At 42.7% G+C, this 15,000-nt stretch overlaps 1 protein-coding gene across 2 annotated transcripts in view; it reads left to right on the top strand.

Annotated features, from left to right (window-relative positions):
- LOC130164705 (homeobox protein OTX1 B-like) overlaps window positions 1-4,657 on the top strand; it is a 6,344-nt gene extending 1,687 nt beyond the window's left edge. The window contains exons 1-4 of one of the 2 annotated variants that reach the window (XM_056369616.1): window positions 450-656; window positions 767-946; window positions 1,548-1,699; window positions 3,476-4,657. In XM_056369616.1, the coding sequence (XP_056225591.1) occupies window positions 850-946; window positions 1,548-1,699; window positions 3,476-4,270 (1,044 nt within the window). In that variant the 5' untranslated portion in view covers window positions 450-656; window positions 767-849 and the 3' untranslated portion in view covers window positions 4,271-4,657. Of the gene's footprint in view, window positions 1-449; window positions 657-766; window positions 947-1,547; window positions 1,700-3,475 lie in introns of those variants that run through there. The other variant, XM_056369607.1, reaches the window with a different exon arrangement.
- The last annotated feature ends 10,343 nt before the right edge of the window (window positions 4,658-15,000 follow it).

The raw sequence follows: 15,000 nt of genomic DNA on the forward strand, positions 1-15,000 counted from the left end.
CTGTAATTTAAACGTGTGTCTCCACAGGTCGATTTAATTGTGAGCTATTGAATTAATTAAAACGTAATGAAGATCTGAGTGATAACAGGGCTGTTAGAGGCGGGAAACGTCCAATATTCAGGGTTTCACACTGGGACCTGGACTGGGACCTGGACTGGGACCTGGACTGGTGTCATCTTCAGTCCAGATTCATTTGAATGTTGAGATTTTTTTTTCACATCCTCCTGATGAATTTCACCCGTTAGAGATTCTGTCCTTGGACCTCCTTTAATTTACACGTTAAAACTTTAATATAAGTTTAACCTGCAGCTGCAGATCAATTTTACATAAAACACAATATATATTTTTCACCCCATTATTCATCCAGTTCATTTCTAGGAGATTCTTTGTTTCAGATCAGATGTTTATTTTTTCTATCTTATCATAAAAAACAGGTCTGAGGATTATTTCAGAGGACATTTATTGTGAAATCACATTTTTCTAAACACTCAAAATCTCAAACATAAAGGTTTTTATCAGGAAGCAGCAGCAGGATCGTTTATATTTCCTGTTACATAACAACGTGTTTGATCTGAGAGACTTTTATTGTGTTAAAAAAGATGTGTCTTATTTTGTAAGATCACATAAATGAGAGGTGACAGGCCTCCAGGCAGAAAGTCCGTGTCTTGAAATCTGATTATTTCAGTTGAGAGGATGAAGTTTATTGATAATCTAGATTTGTATTAAACCACGTGTTTTATTCTCACCGTGTTTGTGCCTCTTGCAGCAGCCGAGCCGAGCGCCCGAACCCCGGGGGATCTGCGCCTCTTCCGTCCGTCCAGACTGCGGTCTCCCCTCCGTGCCGTTAGCATGATGTCATATCTCAAACAGGCCCCGTACGGGATGAACGGACTGGGCCTGAGCGGAGCCGCCATGGACCTGCTGCACCCGTCTGTGGGGTACCCGGGTACGGCCCCCGCCAACAAGATTCAACACACAGATTCAGTTCACTTCTTATTATTGTCATTCATTTAGATAATAGAAAATCATTTCCTCAAAATATTCCAAACTTTTTTCCGTTAATGATTTGAAACGTATTTTTTTTTATTTAATTATGTTTTATTTTATTATGATCCTATAATATCTGATAAATCTCTACAGTGTGACTCCACAGTAAAATGTTCCCGCGGAGAGATATTATTCTGAAAACTTTTACAAGTTATAAAGTGTAGTTTCTTCTTGCTGTTTGGTTTGTTATTGAACAGATGGAGAGTCTTTGCTCTCGGTGCGTTTGGGGCCGTAAATGAAGTTTGTGTATTTGTATTTTTGCGACATTTTGAAAGCTTTATTTTGAAATCTGTGCATCCATCAGGATAAAACTATTTCTAAAAGTCCAAACTTTTTAATAAGGTCGTTGACACACGTTAAATTAATAATTACAAATAACGAGAAACTTAATGCGAATTAAAATGTGAAATCGTCGTTAATAATGGTGAAAACAGTGTTGATCTGAGCTGCTGTTGTTACCGATGATGAACTCCGGTGTTTTCTTCTTCTTCTTCTTGCAGCCAACCCGCGGAAGCAGCGCCGGGAGCGGACCACCTTCACCCGGACGCAGCTGGACATCCTGGAGTCGCTGTTCGCCAAGACGCGCTACCCGGACATCTTCATGAGGGAGGAGGTGGCGCTGAAAATCAACCTGCCGGAGTCCAGAGTGCAGGTGAGAGTCAGCCTCCATGTTATTATGGGATTCATTCATGAGAGAAAACGAAGATATTAATTATAAACTCTGAAAAATGCCTGTAACTTATGGAGAATTAAAGTTTGTTTCTGCTGAATTCCACCAAATATTCCACCTGCATCAGGTTTATTTACATTTTCATTTAAAGTTAATTTCCCTTTATGTAAAAAAAAAAAAAAGAAAAGAAAACTAAGAAGGAAAAAATGCCAGAAATATAGAATGAGTTTGTATAAGTTTCCTCTCATCCAACACTGAGTCCAGGTTTTACCGTCCTGGTCTGTGGACTTCCTGCTCCAGGTCTCTGCAGGATCAGCTTCATTAAGTTCGGTTGTTATTGATCAAGTAGAATCAAGTAGAGTCAAGTCTTTAATGAGAGGGAGAGGAGTGTGGTGGGTGTCCCGGCTGCAGCTGTAATCATGGCTGCTGCTGACGGAGCGTTCACTAACGAACCCTGACACACACAAGTATCAGAGCTGTCAGGACAAAAGAAGAAGTGGGTGTTGTTAGTTCTGTTTTTTAAAGCTGCTGTAACAGGCTTCCTGCTACTAACACTGCTAATAATAGCTACTTTAATTATAACATCTATTATTATGACTTTGTTTTATTGTTATTTTTAAATGTTGCATATATTAGTCAAAATGTTCTTGGAGACTTTAACTACAATTTGAGAGAATTTTCCAAAAGAAAACATAAATGATCTCGTCATTCACTTCGAAAAAGTTCATTAAAAAATAAAAGTTTTGTAAATGTCGGTTCAGTTTTTAGTTACTTTGGATTATTGACTGAGTTGACACATATTTATATATAATTAGATAAAGATTAAATCCTGAATTATTGTTCCTGGTGAAAACAAAAAAATAAAAATAAAAATCATGAAATGTAAAATGTATCTTCCCTAAACTTAAATAATCACATTATCTTTTTATGTTGTAAATTATTTTGAAGGTATTAGTTGAAGTTATTTAGGTGGAGTTTTTGGTCTTTTACTTTGAAAAACCATCCTACATGAGCTGAACCTTTCATTTTTAAGATTTAATTTCCTGAATTTACTGAAAATATTCATCATTTATTCTGACAAATATTTCATCATGTGGTTTTTATTAATATTTCATTACTAATTACCAAATTACCTAATCACTTAGTGTCCCCCGGGATCAATGAGGTTTTTCTGGTTCTGATAGTGATCAGGTTGTGTCTGACGCTCCTCACGCTCACACACTCTTAAAACAACAAGGTTTAAAGGGTCAGTTCATCCAAAAGAATAAACAAATGAAATGAATTAAATCTGACTTGCCTCTACTCGTCACGCAGACGGTGTCTCTGACATTTGTTTCTGCCTCCATCACAAAAACAACGGAGGCAAATAATTACGTAAAAAAAAAAAAAAAACTCTGTAAACCGAGACACTATTTTCTGAAAATAACGTTTTCGCTGTTGAATTATTCAAATCTTTATTTAAAGCTGTGAACGCGACACGCTGGAGTCCTGTCCCCTCAGGAAACTCAAATAAAAGCATGAAATTAAAGCAAACTTTTATTTTGGCGATCTGGTCCTTTAAAGTGTGTTGTGAATGTGACGTAAAGAAACAAACAGGAAGTCATTTAGCGACTCCAGTGAAACTGTCGTCCTCACGAAGAGCAGCAGTAAAGGTCAAAGGTCAGAGTTACGAGATCTCTGTGTGTTCACTTCCTGCTCTGTCAGGTTTTTTTTTTTTTTAACGTGGCGTTGACCTTTTGACCCCTCCTCCCTCCTCAGGTGTGGTTTAAGAACAGACGGGCCAAGTGTCGGCAGCAGCAGCAGAGCAGCAGCAGCGCCAAGGTGAAACCCATGAAGAAGAAGTCGTCTCCGACCAGAGAGAGCACCGGTTCGGAGAGCAGCGGCCAGTTCACCCCGCCGGCGGTGTCCAGCTCCGCCTCCTCCACCTCCTCCGCTTCTTCTTCCTCCTCCTCCTCCTCCGTCGCCTCCGGTCTCGGCGGCCCCGGTCTGATCAGCACCTCTACCTCCGTCACAGCGCCGGTGTCGTCCATCTGGAGCCCGGCGCCCATCTCTCCGGCCCCGGCTCCGGCCACGCTGCCCGACCCCGCCGCCCCTACCAGCGCCTCCTGCATGCAGCGCTCCGTGTCGTCCTCCGCCACCGGGGGGACGCCCTCCTACCCGGTGTCCTACAGCCAAACGGCGGCGGCGTACAGCCAGGGCTACCCGGCCTCGGCGTCCGGCTCCTACTTCGGCGGGGTGGAGTGCGGCTCGTACCTGGCGCCCATGCACTCCCACCACCACCCGCACCACCCGCACCAGCTCAGCCCCATGACCGGCAGCTCCATGTCGGGACACCCGCACCACCACATCGGGCAGACGTCGGGGCACCACCACCATCACCACCACCCGCCGCACCACCACCAGGCGTACAGCGCGCCCGGCCTCGCCTTCAACTCCACGGACTGTCTGGATTACAAAGAGCAGACGGCGGCGTCGGCCTGGAAGCTCAACTTCAACGCCTCCGACTGTTTGGACTACAAAGACCAGGCGTCATGGCGTTTCCAAGTGCTGTGACTTCCTGTGTTCCTCTTCTTCTACGCTTTCAAAGAAGTATTCCTTTTGTTGTTGGTGGTTTATTTTTGAAAATCCTTTAAAAATAACAGTAGAGACATTTTTAAAAGTTTATTTGTGAACGAAGTGAAGCGACGCAGACGCCTGACGCCCCGAGCCGACGTCCTCGGGTTCGGCTCTTGTTGGCGGCGGCGGCGGCGGCGGAATCGACTCGACCGGGATTATTTTTCTACTCCAGAACTCGAGAGAAACCGAACCGTTAACGACGCGTTGAAGGTCTCTGACGGTCTGGGATCATCTCAGCGAGCCACAAACACGCTGGAGATTATTCTACTAAGAAAAACTAAAAGATCCTTTTGACACATGAAACAAAAAGTCATGATTTGGACTCTTTTGGGGGGGGGGGGTGGAAGGGGGGGGGGGGAGGAAGGGGGGGGGGGGGTTAGGCTAAAACATGATGCTGCTATGATTTCCAGGTTGCTGATGTTATTTGAATCTCGTCGTCCGGCCGTGGGTGTTGTATTTGGAGACTGAATTGCAGCACTTGTTTATAAAAAGGTGAAAGCTTTTTCTTTTTTCTTTCTTTCTTTTTTCTTTTTTTTTTGCTATTTGTTCTTTGCAGAGGAAAGAAAAATAAAAAAAATGTGAATTAGACACGTAATGTCAGTATTCCATTGAAATTTGAAAGATGTACATTCGTGTCTTTATAATAAAGTCTTGTTAAAACATGAGATAAGTTTGTTGTTTCTACGGCGACCGTGTCGAGTCGACCAAAATACTTTTAGAACTCATTAAACCGAACCGGTCGAACGGGTTTGAAGGCGTAAACGAGGACGCGTTTAATCATCGTTGATTAACCGCAGGTTTCGCCAAACTTTGATTTATATATAAATGATTGTTGCCTTTAACCAGTGTCTCACACACACACACACACACACACACACACACACACACACAGGTACACACACGTTCACACCTGGAAGCTTCCCAGTTTAAACACAGTGAGATCTGATGGATTAAATGTTCAGTCTATAATCTTAAACTTCTGCAGTGAACTCACTTCCTGTCGATCGGAGGATTCTTCAGGGGACGTGACGTGAATCTGTGAATCTTTTCCTCTGTATTCCCACTTCAGTTTTAACCCTCTGAGGTCTGAGGGTATTTTCTTGATTTATTAAATGCACTTTTAAAGGTACTTGCATATAATATAATACAATCTCAGCTTGACCCCCCCTCTCCTTCTTCAAACCTCTACTGATGTGGACGAAGTGTTTGGTGCTTGAAATGGGTTCAGTGGTGTTGGGTTCCTAAAAACTGTGGCATGTAGGAATAAAATATATATATATATATATATATATATATATATATATATATATAACTTCAGTGCTGTCAGTAAATACCCAGTGTTCATCAACCCCTCCTTCAGGAGGTTTCCTGCTGAGCTGTTGTCGGCAAACACTCGCAAAATGTAGTGACTTTTAAAAGCTTTTAGCTTTTGTTTTAAATAAAAACTGTCCATACTGTCGCAGAACCAGAAACAGAAACAGAAACAGAACCAGAACCAGAACCAGAACCAGAAACATCACAGAGACGCAGCGTCCGTCCGTCCACATCAGAGGGTTAAACAACATCTTTAAAGTGACTGGACTCATGGACACATGGGACATATATAGGTTTGTGTTCGTCTGTGCTGCAGGTTATTATGACATCATAGTCAGGTTTTGTTGCTAGGCGACATCTAGTGGTCGTAATAATGATGACAGGAGCGAAGGGAACCATGGCAACAAAGATTGTCCGATGTTGAGGAAATACTTTTTTTCTTTTTTTACCCAAATCACCATCATTTCCTAAACCTAACCAAGCCGTGACCGTTATTCTAGTAACAATGGCAACGGATGTAGGTACGCTGCTCTTGGTACAGTCCGGTGTTTGTTGTGTGGTAACCATGACAACAGAGGTGCGGTATACGCACAGCATCCTCTGAGCGGGAGCAGCAAAGTCAGTTGTAGCATTAAAATGCAGAATGAAAGTGAACAACAAGGTCAGTGACACTGTCATTTATTATCGTGTTGTATTCACCACTGGTAGTCCAGGCTGATGACAGCCAATCAGGAGAGACCGTGGCTGTGACCTCATCGTTTCCAAAGGTCTCAGTTTTAGAGGCTCAAAAACTCCAGGAGTAAATGCCGTTTCACACGTCATCCTAAAGTCTGTCAGGAAACATTATTTATCAGCACTTACAAAAACTGTGTTTAAAAGATCAGCAATATGAGCATTTTCTGATCAGCCGTTCGGCTCTTGCTCATTAATGGCTTCTCTTTCTGAGCCGAGTGCCACGAGAATGTTGGATTTTATCCTGAAGAAACTTTGTCTCCTGACCAATTGAAATAAAAGACTTTGTCTGAGTTGGAGAACGACTTTCAACCAGTGACCAGGTCAGAACATGAAACTGATCCAAACTAAAGCTCCATGTTTCTTCTTCTTCTGTGTTTTATTTGAAGTGTTGATCCATCAGAAGATATAAAAACCATCTCAGTGTAGTTTTACTTCTCCTCTCTCAGGCTTCTCTCTGGAGCTCTAGTAACAACAGGTCTGTGAGCCAATCAGAAGAGAGGAGGCTCTGAGCCTCTCTTCTGATTGGCTGACTGTTTTCTGAGTGATCCAATAAAAATAAAACAGATTTCAGGTAAAAACACTCAGAGAAACCAAATCCTGCAAGGTTTGGATGGTGGGTCCAGGTGGGCGGGGCTTGGTGACTGCTTTGTTGTGACATCACAAAGTTCCAGAAGTCCTGACGGCTGGTTTTAAGGCTCAGTTTCTGAATACAGGCTGTGTGCATTTCTCTGTGGACTGAGGCTTTGATACTTTCACAGTATTAATATAGAAGCTAGAGCTGATCTATAATCACACTACACATGGACACAGACCTTTACACTGGAGGAGCTTTAAAGGATAAATGGACTGCACATATATAGCAACTTTATAGTCTTATTGATCACATTCACACACTGATGGAACAGCGTCAGGGGCAATGTGGGGTTCAGTATCTTGCCCCGAGGACACTTGGACATGTGGCCTGGGGGAGTCGGGGATCAAACCACCGACCTTCTGATTAGTGGACGAACCAGTTGTCACTCAAATTGTATATTTCAATACATTTCATATATTTTAACCTTTTTATTTGTGATGAAAATGTGTGTATACGTGTAAACGCACCTCAAACATAGTGACTGAGCTTTTAAATTATAAAACAACATCTTTAAAAAACAATCAGCTGTATAAAACCTGCTGAGGCTCCTGGGACGTGGCGGCAGTGTCAATGTTATCTGTGGTACCCAGAGGAACATCCAAACAGCTTGTCAATAATCAGACCCCCCCCCCCCCACTTCTCCTCGCAGCCCGGCAGGTTAGCAAACATGTACGCTGGCATCCCCGCTGTTTGTTTGGCCGTGTCGACAGTCGTGTACAACTCATTTGATCCAAGGAAAAAAGGGACGAATCACGATTTTAATTAACAGCCTTCCCCGCTTCCTCGCGGCGTCCCTCCAGCAGCTGGACAAACACTTTTTTTTTTTTTTTTTTTTTCCAGTAAACATGGCGTCCAGCGCCGTGTGTTTGCCCGCTCCGCTTCCTGCTGGGCTTTACCAGCGTGCAGCGCTGCCTCGTGAAAACACGAGCCAGGATTTACCACATTAGGACAAACTAATCTTTAGGCCATGTTCAGGTAATCTCTGCCGCTGATTCTAGAGAAAGGACGTCTCTCTCTCCCTCTCTGAACAGCTGTTCTGGATGTCTTATTATCCCGCCAAGCCGCTCCCCGGGGGCGTGAACTTCTCTGCCTCGCCTTTGTAGTGACAAAGTGACTCGGCTTTTTGGCTTTTCAGTCTTCCAGAAGGCGGCTGAAAAAAGAAAAACACTTAGACTTCTCAGGGGATCGTGTCACTTCTCCGAACAAGGCCGGGACTCAGAGGAAGTCAGAGTGGCGTCTCCAGCTCTGCGTCATGTGGACCTGCTGATGGAGCTGAACCACGACAGCAGTCTGGAACTTTGTGTTTCCACCACTGAGAGGGACGTGGTAGAAAAACTTTCTGCTGTAAAGTTGGACATTTTAACATGGGAGTCTATGGGGACTGACTCACTGTTGGAGCCAGACTCTAGTGGTCGTTAGAGGAACTGCAGCTTTAGCACAAACACTAAAAATGGAGGGAAACTGCCAAAAGTTAAAATATAAACCTTCCAACGTCTGATTTACCACTTCACGTGATGCTGGAATAATCGTAAAAACGAGCTTCAGCGCTCAGTGCTGCCACAAGTGGCTGGAAGATGTAATAACAAACAAGACTGTGATGCATAGTATGACGGTCCTGAATCTGGCTCCTGTTTGACTGGCTATTCTGGAACTTTTGGTCGTTTCACATGGTCTTCATCAGCAGATGAATTTTGCTCATTTTATTAAATCATTTTTTTTTTGTTGTTTGCTCAAAAGTTTGGGTTTGAACGTTCAGTCTCACCTTTACTGAGCGACAACCAGCAGCTAACAATTAGCTGCTGGCACAAATAAAGACTCAATTATACACATGTAAGAAAAAAAGACTTATTTAAGCAAGAAAAGCAGTTTGTAGTTTTAAATTAAGCAGTTTAATGAATAGCTAAACAATCTGCAGAGCACTTTAAATATTCTTTATCCAACATGACGACAGCTGTAGGACGACCAGCTCTGTGTGTGTGTGTGTGTGTGTGTGATGACTGACTGAAATATAATATTCCACCTAAATAAGAAACTAGTTTGTTTTTCCTTTCCTTCGTTACACGGCGTCTTTCAGAAAAATAATGATAAAGTGGTTTTTGTTTCCAGAATTTTTAAATGAGTCTTAAAACATAAACCACAGTAACTTCTTTGGTTTTATCGTCTCACCATTCATCATTTTGTTGCCACAGATGTTTGTTTATTTTTTTAATGTGGACACATCCTCATCTTTGTTCCCTCCTGTGAGTCAAACGAGCTCAGCGCCGCTGCGTCGGTACAAGTTAAAAGAAAGAAAAGAAAAAAGAAAACATGCAGAGGGAAAGTGGGTAAAAAGCCAAATGATGAGTTATGATTTTGAACACTTCCAGCATCTCTGTGTGTATAGTTTCATATGGAAATCCCTTTAGCACGGCGGGTAAATAGATTACGATACAGTGAGGGATTAGGGATTGCCTCGCCGCTGGCCCACTAATCCCGAGCACAGACTGTCAACAGCCCTGACATGTCCGGGACTCCTTCTGCACAAAATGGCTCCTCGGCTGTTTAAGAAGCCAATTTAGAGACACACACACACACACACACACACACACACACACACACACACACACACACAACTCCGCCGACATGAATATTCCTATCAGGGCTGTCAGCGGCGGGAAAAACAATGACGTTTGTCTTCAAAGGGGGAAGATTAGATGCTGCACGAGACAAAACTCGACTCTTTGAAGTGATTTCGCTTCAAATTCCAGCAAAGTTTTGGGCCGAATGAAAGTTTGTGTGTTTTCACAAAACTTCTGTCAGAGTTAAACACTTTCACTTTGCGAAGCCGCTTCAGGCTCCTTCTCTGCCGCACTTTAACTTGCGTTTTCTTGTCTAATATCTTTAGTTTCATGTGATTAATAAGGATTTTTGTGTTTTTGGTTTCGACCAATTTAAAAGTTCTGATATTTCTTTTCGTTCTGAATTTGCAGATAAAAATATCTTGTGTTTGTTTTTATTGTTTTCTTTTAATTAATATGATGTTGATGCCAAAAAAAAAGAAGCTGTTTTCAGTGTTTTCCTCTGAAGGAAGAATAAGATCTGAATACCTGCGCAAATCAATTTCATTGTTTGAATGTGGGCAAGTGATGAAACTGATCACATTGCATCTGTGTGTTTGTGATTGTTATGTTCCCCGGGGAAAGACCAGGGGATGAAAAGAAGATGGAAGACCGAGAGGAGGAACCATGTGGGGAAAAAAAGAATAATGTTTATTAACAAAAAGAAGAACCAGGTTTAAACGCTGATCAAAAGAAAACAGGCAAGTCAGATTAAGTCTCCTCCAGTGTAAAGGTCTGTGTCCATGTGTAGTGTGATTATAGATCAGCTATAGCTTCTATATTAATACTGTGAAAGTATCAAAGCCTCAGTCCACAGAGAAATGCACACAGCCTGTATTCAGAAACTGAGCCTTAAAACCAGCCGTCAGGACTTCTGGAACTTTGTGATGTCACAACAAAGCAGTCACCAAGCCCCGCCCACCTGGACCCACCATCCAAACCTTGCAGGATTCAATTCTCCCAATTCAGGGGCCACATCCTTAGGAGGACACGCTGTTCCCGCCCTTACCGCTGCACTGCAAAGCGAGGGTCCTGTTCCCTAGCAACCTTTACAACTTTTTTTTTTCACAAAAACTTGGAAGTTTTAAGGCCCCTTGATTTTAGCAGTTTTACCGTGAACTGTTGAACTGAGCTGAAATACAATACTCACATTTAAAAGTGTAATCCTCGGTCTCTCTGTTGGTGTTGTACCGATGTGCACCGATGAATCTTGGGATATGTTGGGGCGAGGTGGACCCTTCAGCCAATCAGAGGACAGGCTCTCCGACCTGTTGTCACTAGAGCTCCAGAGAGAAGCCTGAGAGAGGAGATGTAAAACTACACTGAGACGGTTTTTGGTTCTTAAAACCTACAAATATATCTTCTTATGGATCAACACTTCAAAATAAAACACAGAAGAAGAAGGAAATATGGGTAAGGAGGAATAAACAGTCCCTCCAGGATTTATTTTGGGACTGTTCTGGCTGAATTACAGCTTTTCTTAAAAGTTCCCACGGAAGTTGCAATATTTTTAGTTTGTTTTTTTTAAATAAAATTGCGAGAGAAAATAAAAATTGCAAAAACTGTCACTATAGCTTCATCAAAAATAATAATTGCAATAATAATAATTAATGACTTGTACCAGTGAGAATAACCCCAGTGCAGTGCAGGTGGTGACCCGGTCTTCACAAAAGAGATTATGCTCCTCCGCTCTGTCTTGATCACAGGTAGAGCTGATCTTTATAATAACATCATGAATTCATGAATTTATAAAGTACTGCCCCCCCCCAAAAAAAAAGCAAGATCGTGCAGAATTCACAGGGATCGGTTGAATCTGCGTTAATCATTGTGATCGCCACTTCCTGGAGGGACTGAATAAACGAGTGTTCACTGAGGAGCCATTAAAGCCAGTTACCAGTTTCAACATCGTGGATAATCAGTGTGAGTATTAATTAATCAATTAACCAATAATTAACACCCTTTGTGAGCCTTGTTACAGCGTCACATCATATCAGCGCTGACCAGCTGATATCTGATATAACTAAAAAAATGGATATGATCAAACCTGTCTCTCTGCCCTCGGGATAATAACCAGTGCTTCAGCACCATGTAAACAGCAGATGCCTGCACTCTGCAGCTCCTCTTTAACCCGGTGTGTGCACCACACATCAGACCCGCAGAACTGGAGTGCATCTTGTTTTCAGGTTCAGACGTTTGATGTATTTGCCTTCCAAGTGCCTCTCACTTCTGAGGCCGTGCTGGCTGAAGCGGGGGCCTCTCCTCGAGACAAACGCCGATAGGGAATCTCTTTGTCGGGGCCGTGCCTAAGCCTAATCTAATGATTCAGATGACTGGGGGCCGTACTTAGCCGGATAGCCAGTGGCTCGCTTCAAACAAGCCGCTACGGGTGGAAGTTTCCCAAGGATTAACACTTAAAGAAGCAGCAGAGGAAAAAAGAAAAAGAAAGAAAAAGGAGAGCCGGTGCCTTCCAGGGAATCCCCATTAAGTCGAGTCTTGGAGTGCCAGAGAGGAATGTGTTTCTGCTGAGCTGTGATCCAGGTCTATTTCAGCGCTAATGGAAAAACTGGCCTTGTACATTTGATCTGTGACTTCTCGCACAACAATAGAAAACACACCGGTGTGATTTCATTCCCCCTCCAGTGGAATCTGACTGGACGCAGACTCTGCACGGGATGATTTTTACTGTTAAATACTCAACACAAGCATAAACTCTGCACAGCACACTGATGGTAGACGTCATTTCAACATGGTGTCCAGTTCTCCCGTGACGGAGCAACTAAATCTGGTCAACACCACAAAAGGAAGAACGAGTCTAAATTAAGACTATGATTTAATATCAAAGTCACAGCTCAGAATTTACACTTTTCCCCACAAATACTTCAAAGGTTATTAATAGATGTAAGAAAAATACAATTAATACTAATGTTTGACAAAGCTGATTTTGGAAAAGCGCCAACCTGGAAGTTAAAGGAGCTGTTTGTAGGTTTTCTCTGCTGTTGGACATGGTTTCCTTCCAGGAGCGAGTGGTGGTGATGTCGTTGGCACGAGCGTCGGCCATTGTTGCGTTTTACAAGACAAGAGGTTATAATACGTCCGCTGAGCAGAGCTACGTCTACAGGTCAGACTGCAGGCTAGCTGGTTAGCATGCTAGCTTCAGTAGAAGAAAAAACCTGATAGAAATAGAAGCAAAACAAGAGTTAGCATTAGTGTTTCTTTTCACCTCTGGAGACAGCTGTTGGTAAGTAAAGGAATTGAAGTTTGATGCTGAACTCACTCACGTTTCTTCTGGACTGGTGAGTAAACAGCTGCTAATGCTAACGCTAGCTATGTAGCTATAGCTAAGCTGTACAAATAGCTCCTTTAAGACAACAGTGTAGGAGCTTTAAGTTGGTCAATGTTTAAGGCATCGGTGTGAAAACCAACACGAGCACCGGAGAAGAAAGTTGATATTGGATGATTGTGAAAAATGAAAGAAGCTGAGAACGTACGTCCAACACTAATACATTTTCATTTTAAAACGCTGTTATTAAATGAAGTTGGTACATTATTTTATACACCTTTAAGTTCTGTCTGCCAGCTTTCCCAGCAGTCATCGCACACTCAGAGGAATTGAACCTGTGGCGTCTCAGACACAGCCGATGTGACCCCGTCCAGTCTCTGAGTTTTACCTGTTTTTGACCTAAAAAATGTCCCTCGGTGCAGCGGTGAAATAACACGGGTCAAAAGCCTCTGTGCCTGCTGCGTCTCTGCTCTTTAAAGCCTCAGTGTTTGTTTACGCTCGGCCGACTTTAATCCCGGGTTCCTTGTGTTGCGCAGGCCTGTCAGTCAGAGCGGTGACAGCAGCACCGAAGGGCACCTCGAACAGCCTGCACCCATGCACATGCACCGACTCGTTACTGAGGCACCAGAGACAAAGCAGACCACAAACAAACAGCGAGAAGCTTTTCTGTGTGAAGCTCAATTAGCAAAAAAAAAAAAAAAACACCTTCAGAGTGATCGAATAACGACGTAGAGCCGAGTCTGTGTGAGCTGTTGTAGAATGATGTCATGTAGAAGGTGAAGTCAGCGCAGACACGGCAGCAGAGAATCCAATATTTTAAATTCAGCATTGATTACATGTTTACTAGTCTGCTTTTTGCCAATGCTGCAGAACAAACTGTAAATTAGCAGAATAGGTAAATATATTTCTGTTTTATCCCACAGCACAGATTTTTCTGTTTTTAGATGTCAACATCATTATCTTTTCATGCATTAATTAAATAGTGTAACAGTGTTGTGACACTGAGTCCAGCCTCAAGTCAGAAGTTTGTTCATCTGTCCTGCTGTATTTTGTGTGACCATAGTCCGATAGACACAGTACGTTACTTTATGTTACTTTAAATTATGCTGCATTACGTTTTGTTACATTATGTAAAGTTACATTATGTTACTTTACCTTACTTCACGCTACGCTGCATTACGGTACGTTACGTTACGTTTCATTGCTCTACGTTGCATTTTTTACTTAACGGCAACGTATAAACAAAATTGTCATGACAAACTGACTGAGAAACTGAACTAAATGACGTGATCTGTCTGTCAATCTCCGCTCTTAAACCACAGCCCAACATCTACACACCAGCAGCTTCATTACAATCAGTGAGTGTGTGTGTGCACGTTACAATCATGGTTACATGCAGTTATATAGGTGAAACTGTGGCAAGACAAATTAAATATAATATTACACACTACAAATAATAATAACTTACTACCTTAATGGGAAAACATTTACATTTGCAAAGGTACGAGCAATCGTCCATCGTCACAACCCTGGACTCAGGCTACGTCTCCACTACCAGAGTTTTCTAACCCTGAAAACAGAGACTTTTGGAAACGCAGCTGGACCCAGGTCAGTTTGAGAAACTCGAGGTTGTGTCGTAGTCTGGACGGAGAGCAGCTTTCTACAGCTGTCTTTGCTGTTCCTCGTTCGTGATATTTAATGCGACTAATGAACTGCAGAGCAGACAGCTAGCACATCACATGCTAACCTGTGTAGTTAAAATGGCCGGAATACGGAGCCCGATGTGCGTTTTCAGGTGCGTTAGTTTCTGATACGAACCTAAACCGACTCTGGTAATCGTCTGACTTTTCCTTCAGCGCCACGACAACCGCCTGTTGCAGCTTTAAACTGCAAAGACTTGATTGATTGAAAGCACCATCAGCTGGTGGAGGAGATGACTCACTGAGCAGGTGTTAGCACGCCTGCGAGGCAGAAATGAAAAATTAAATATAATACGTCAGCTTTTGTTTTATCTGTTGGTGAATCAGATTGTAGTTAGATTTACTGGAACGACAACGCTGGCAACATGAACCAACAAACAGCAGCTGCTGTTCAGTCCGTGTTGGTA

Source organism: Seriola aureovittata, chromosome 3 (assembly GCF_021018895.1).
Source record: "Seriola aureovittata isolate HTS-2021-v1 ecotype China chromosome 3, ASM2101889v1, whole genome shotgun sequence".
Lineage (NCBI taxonomy): Eukaryota > Metazoa > Chordata > Actinopteri > Carangiformes > Carangidae > Seriola > Seriola aureovittata.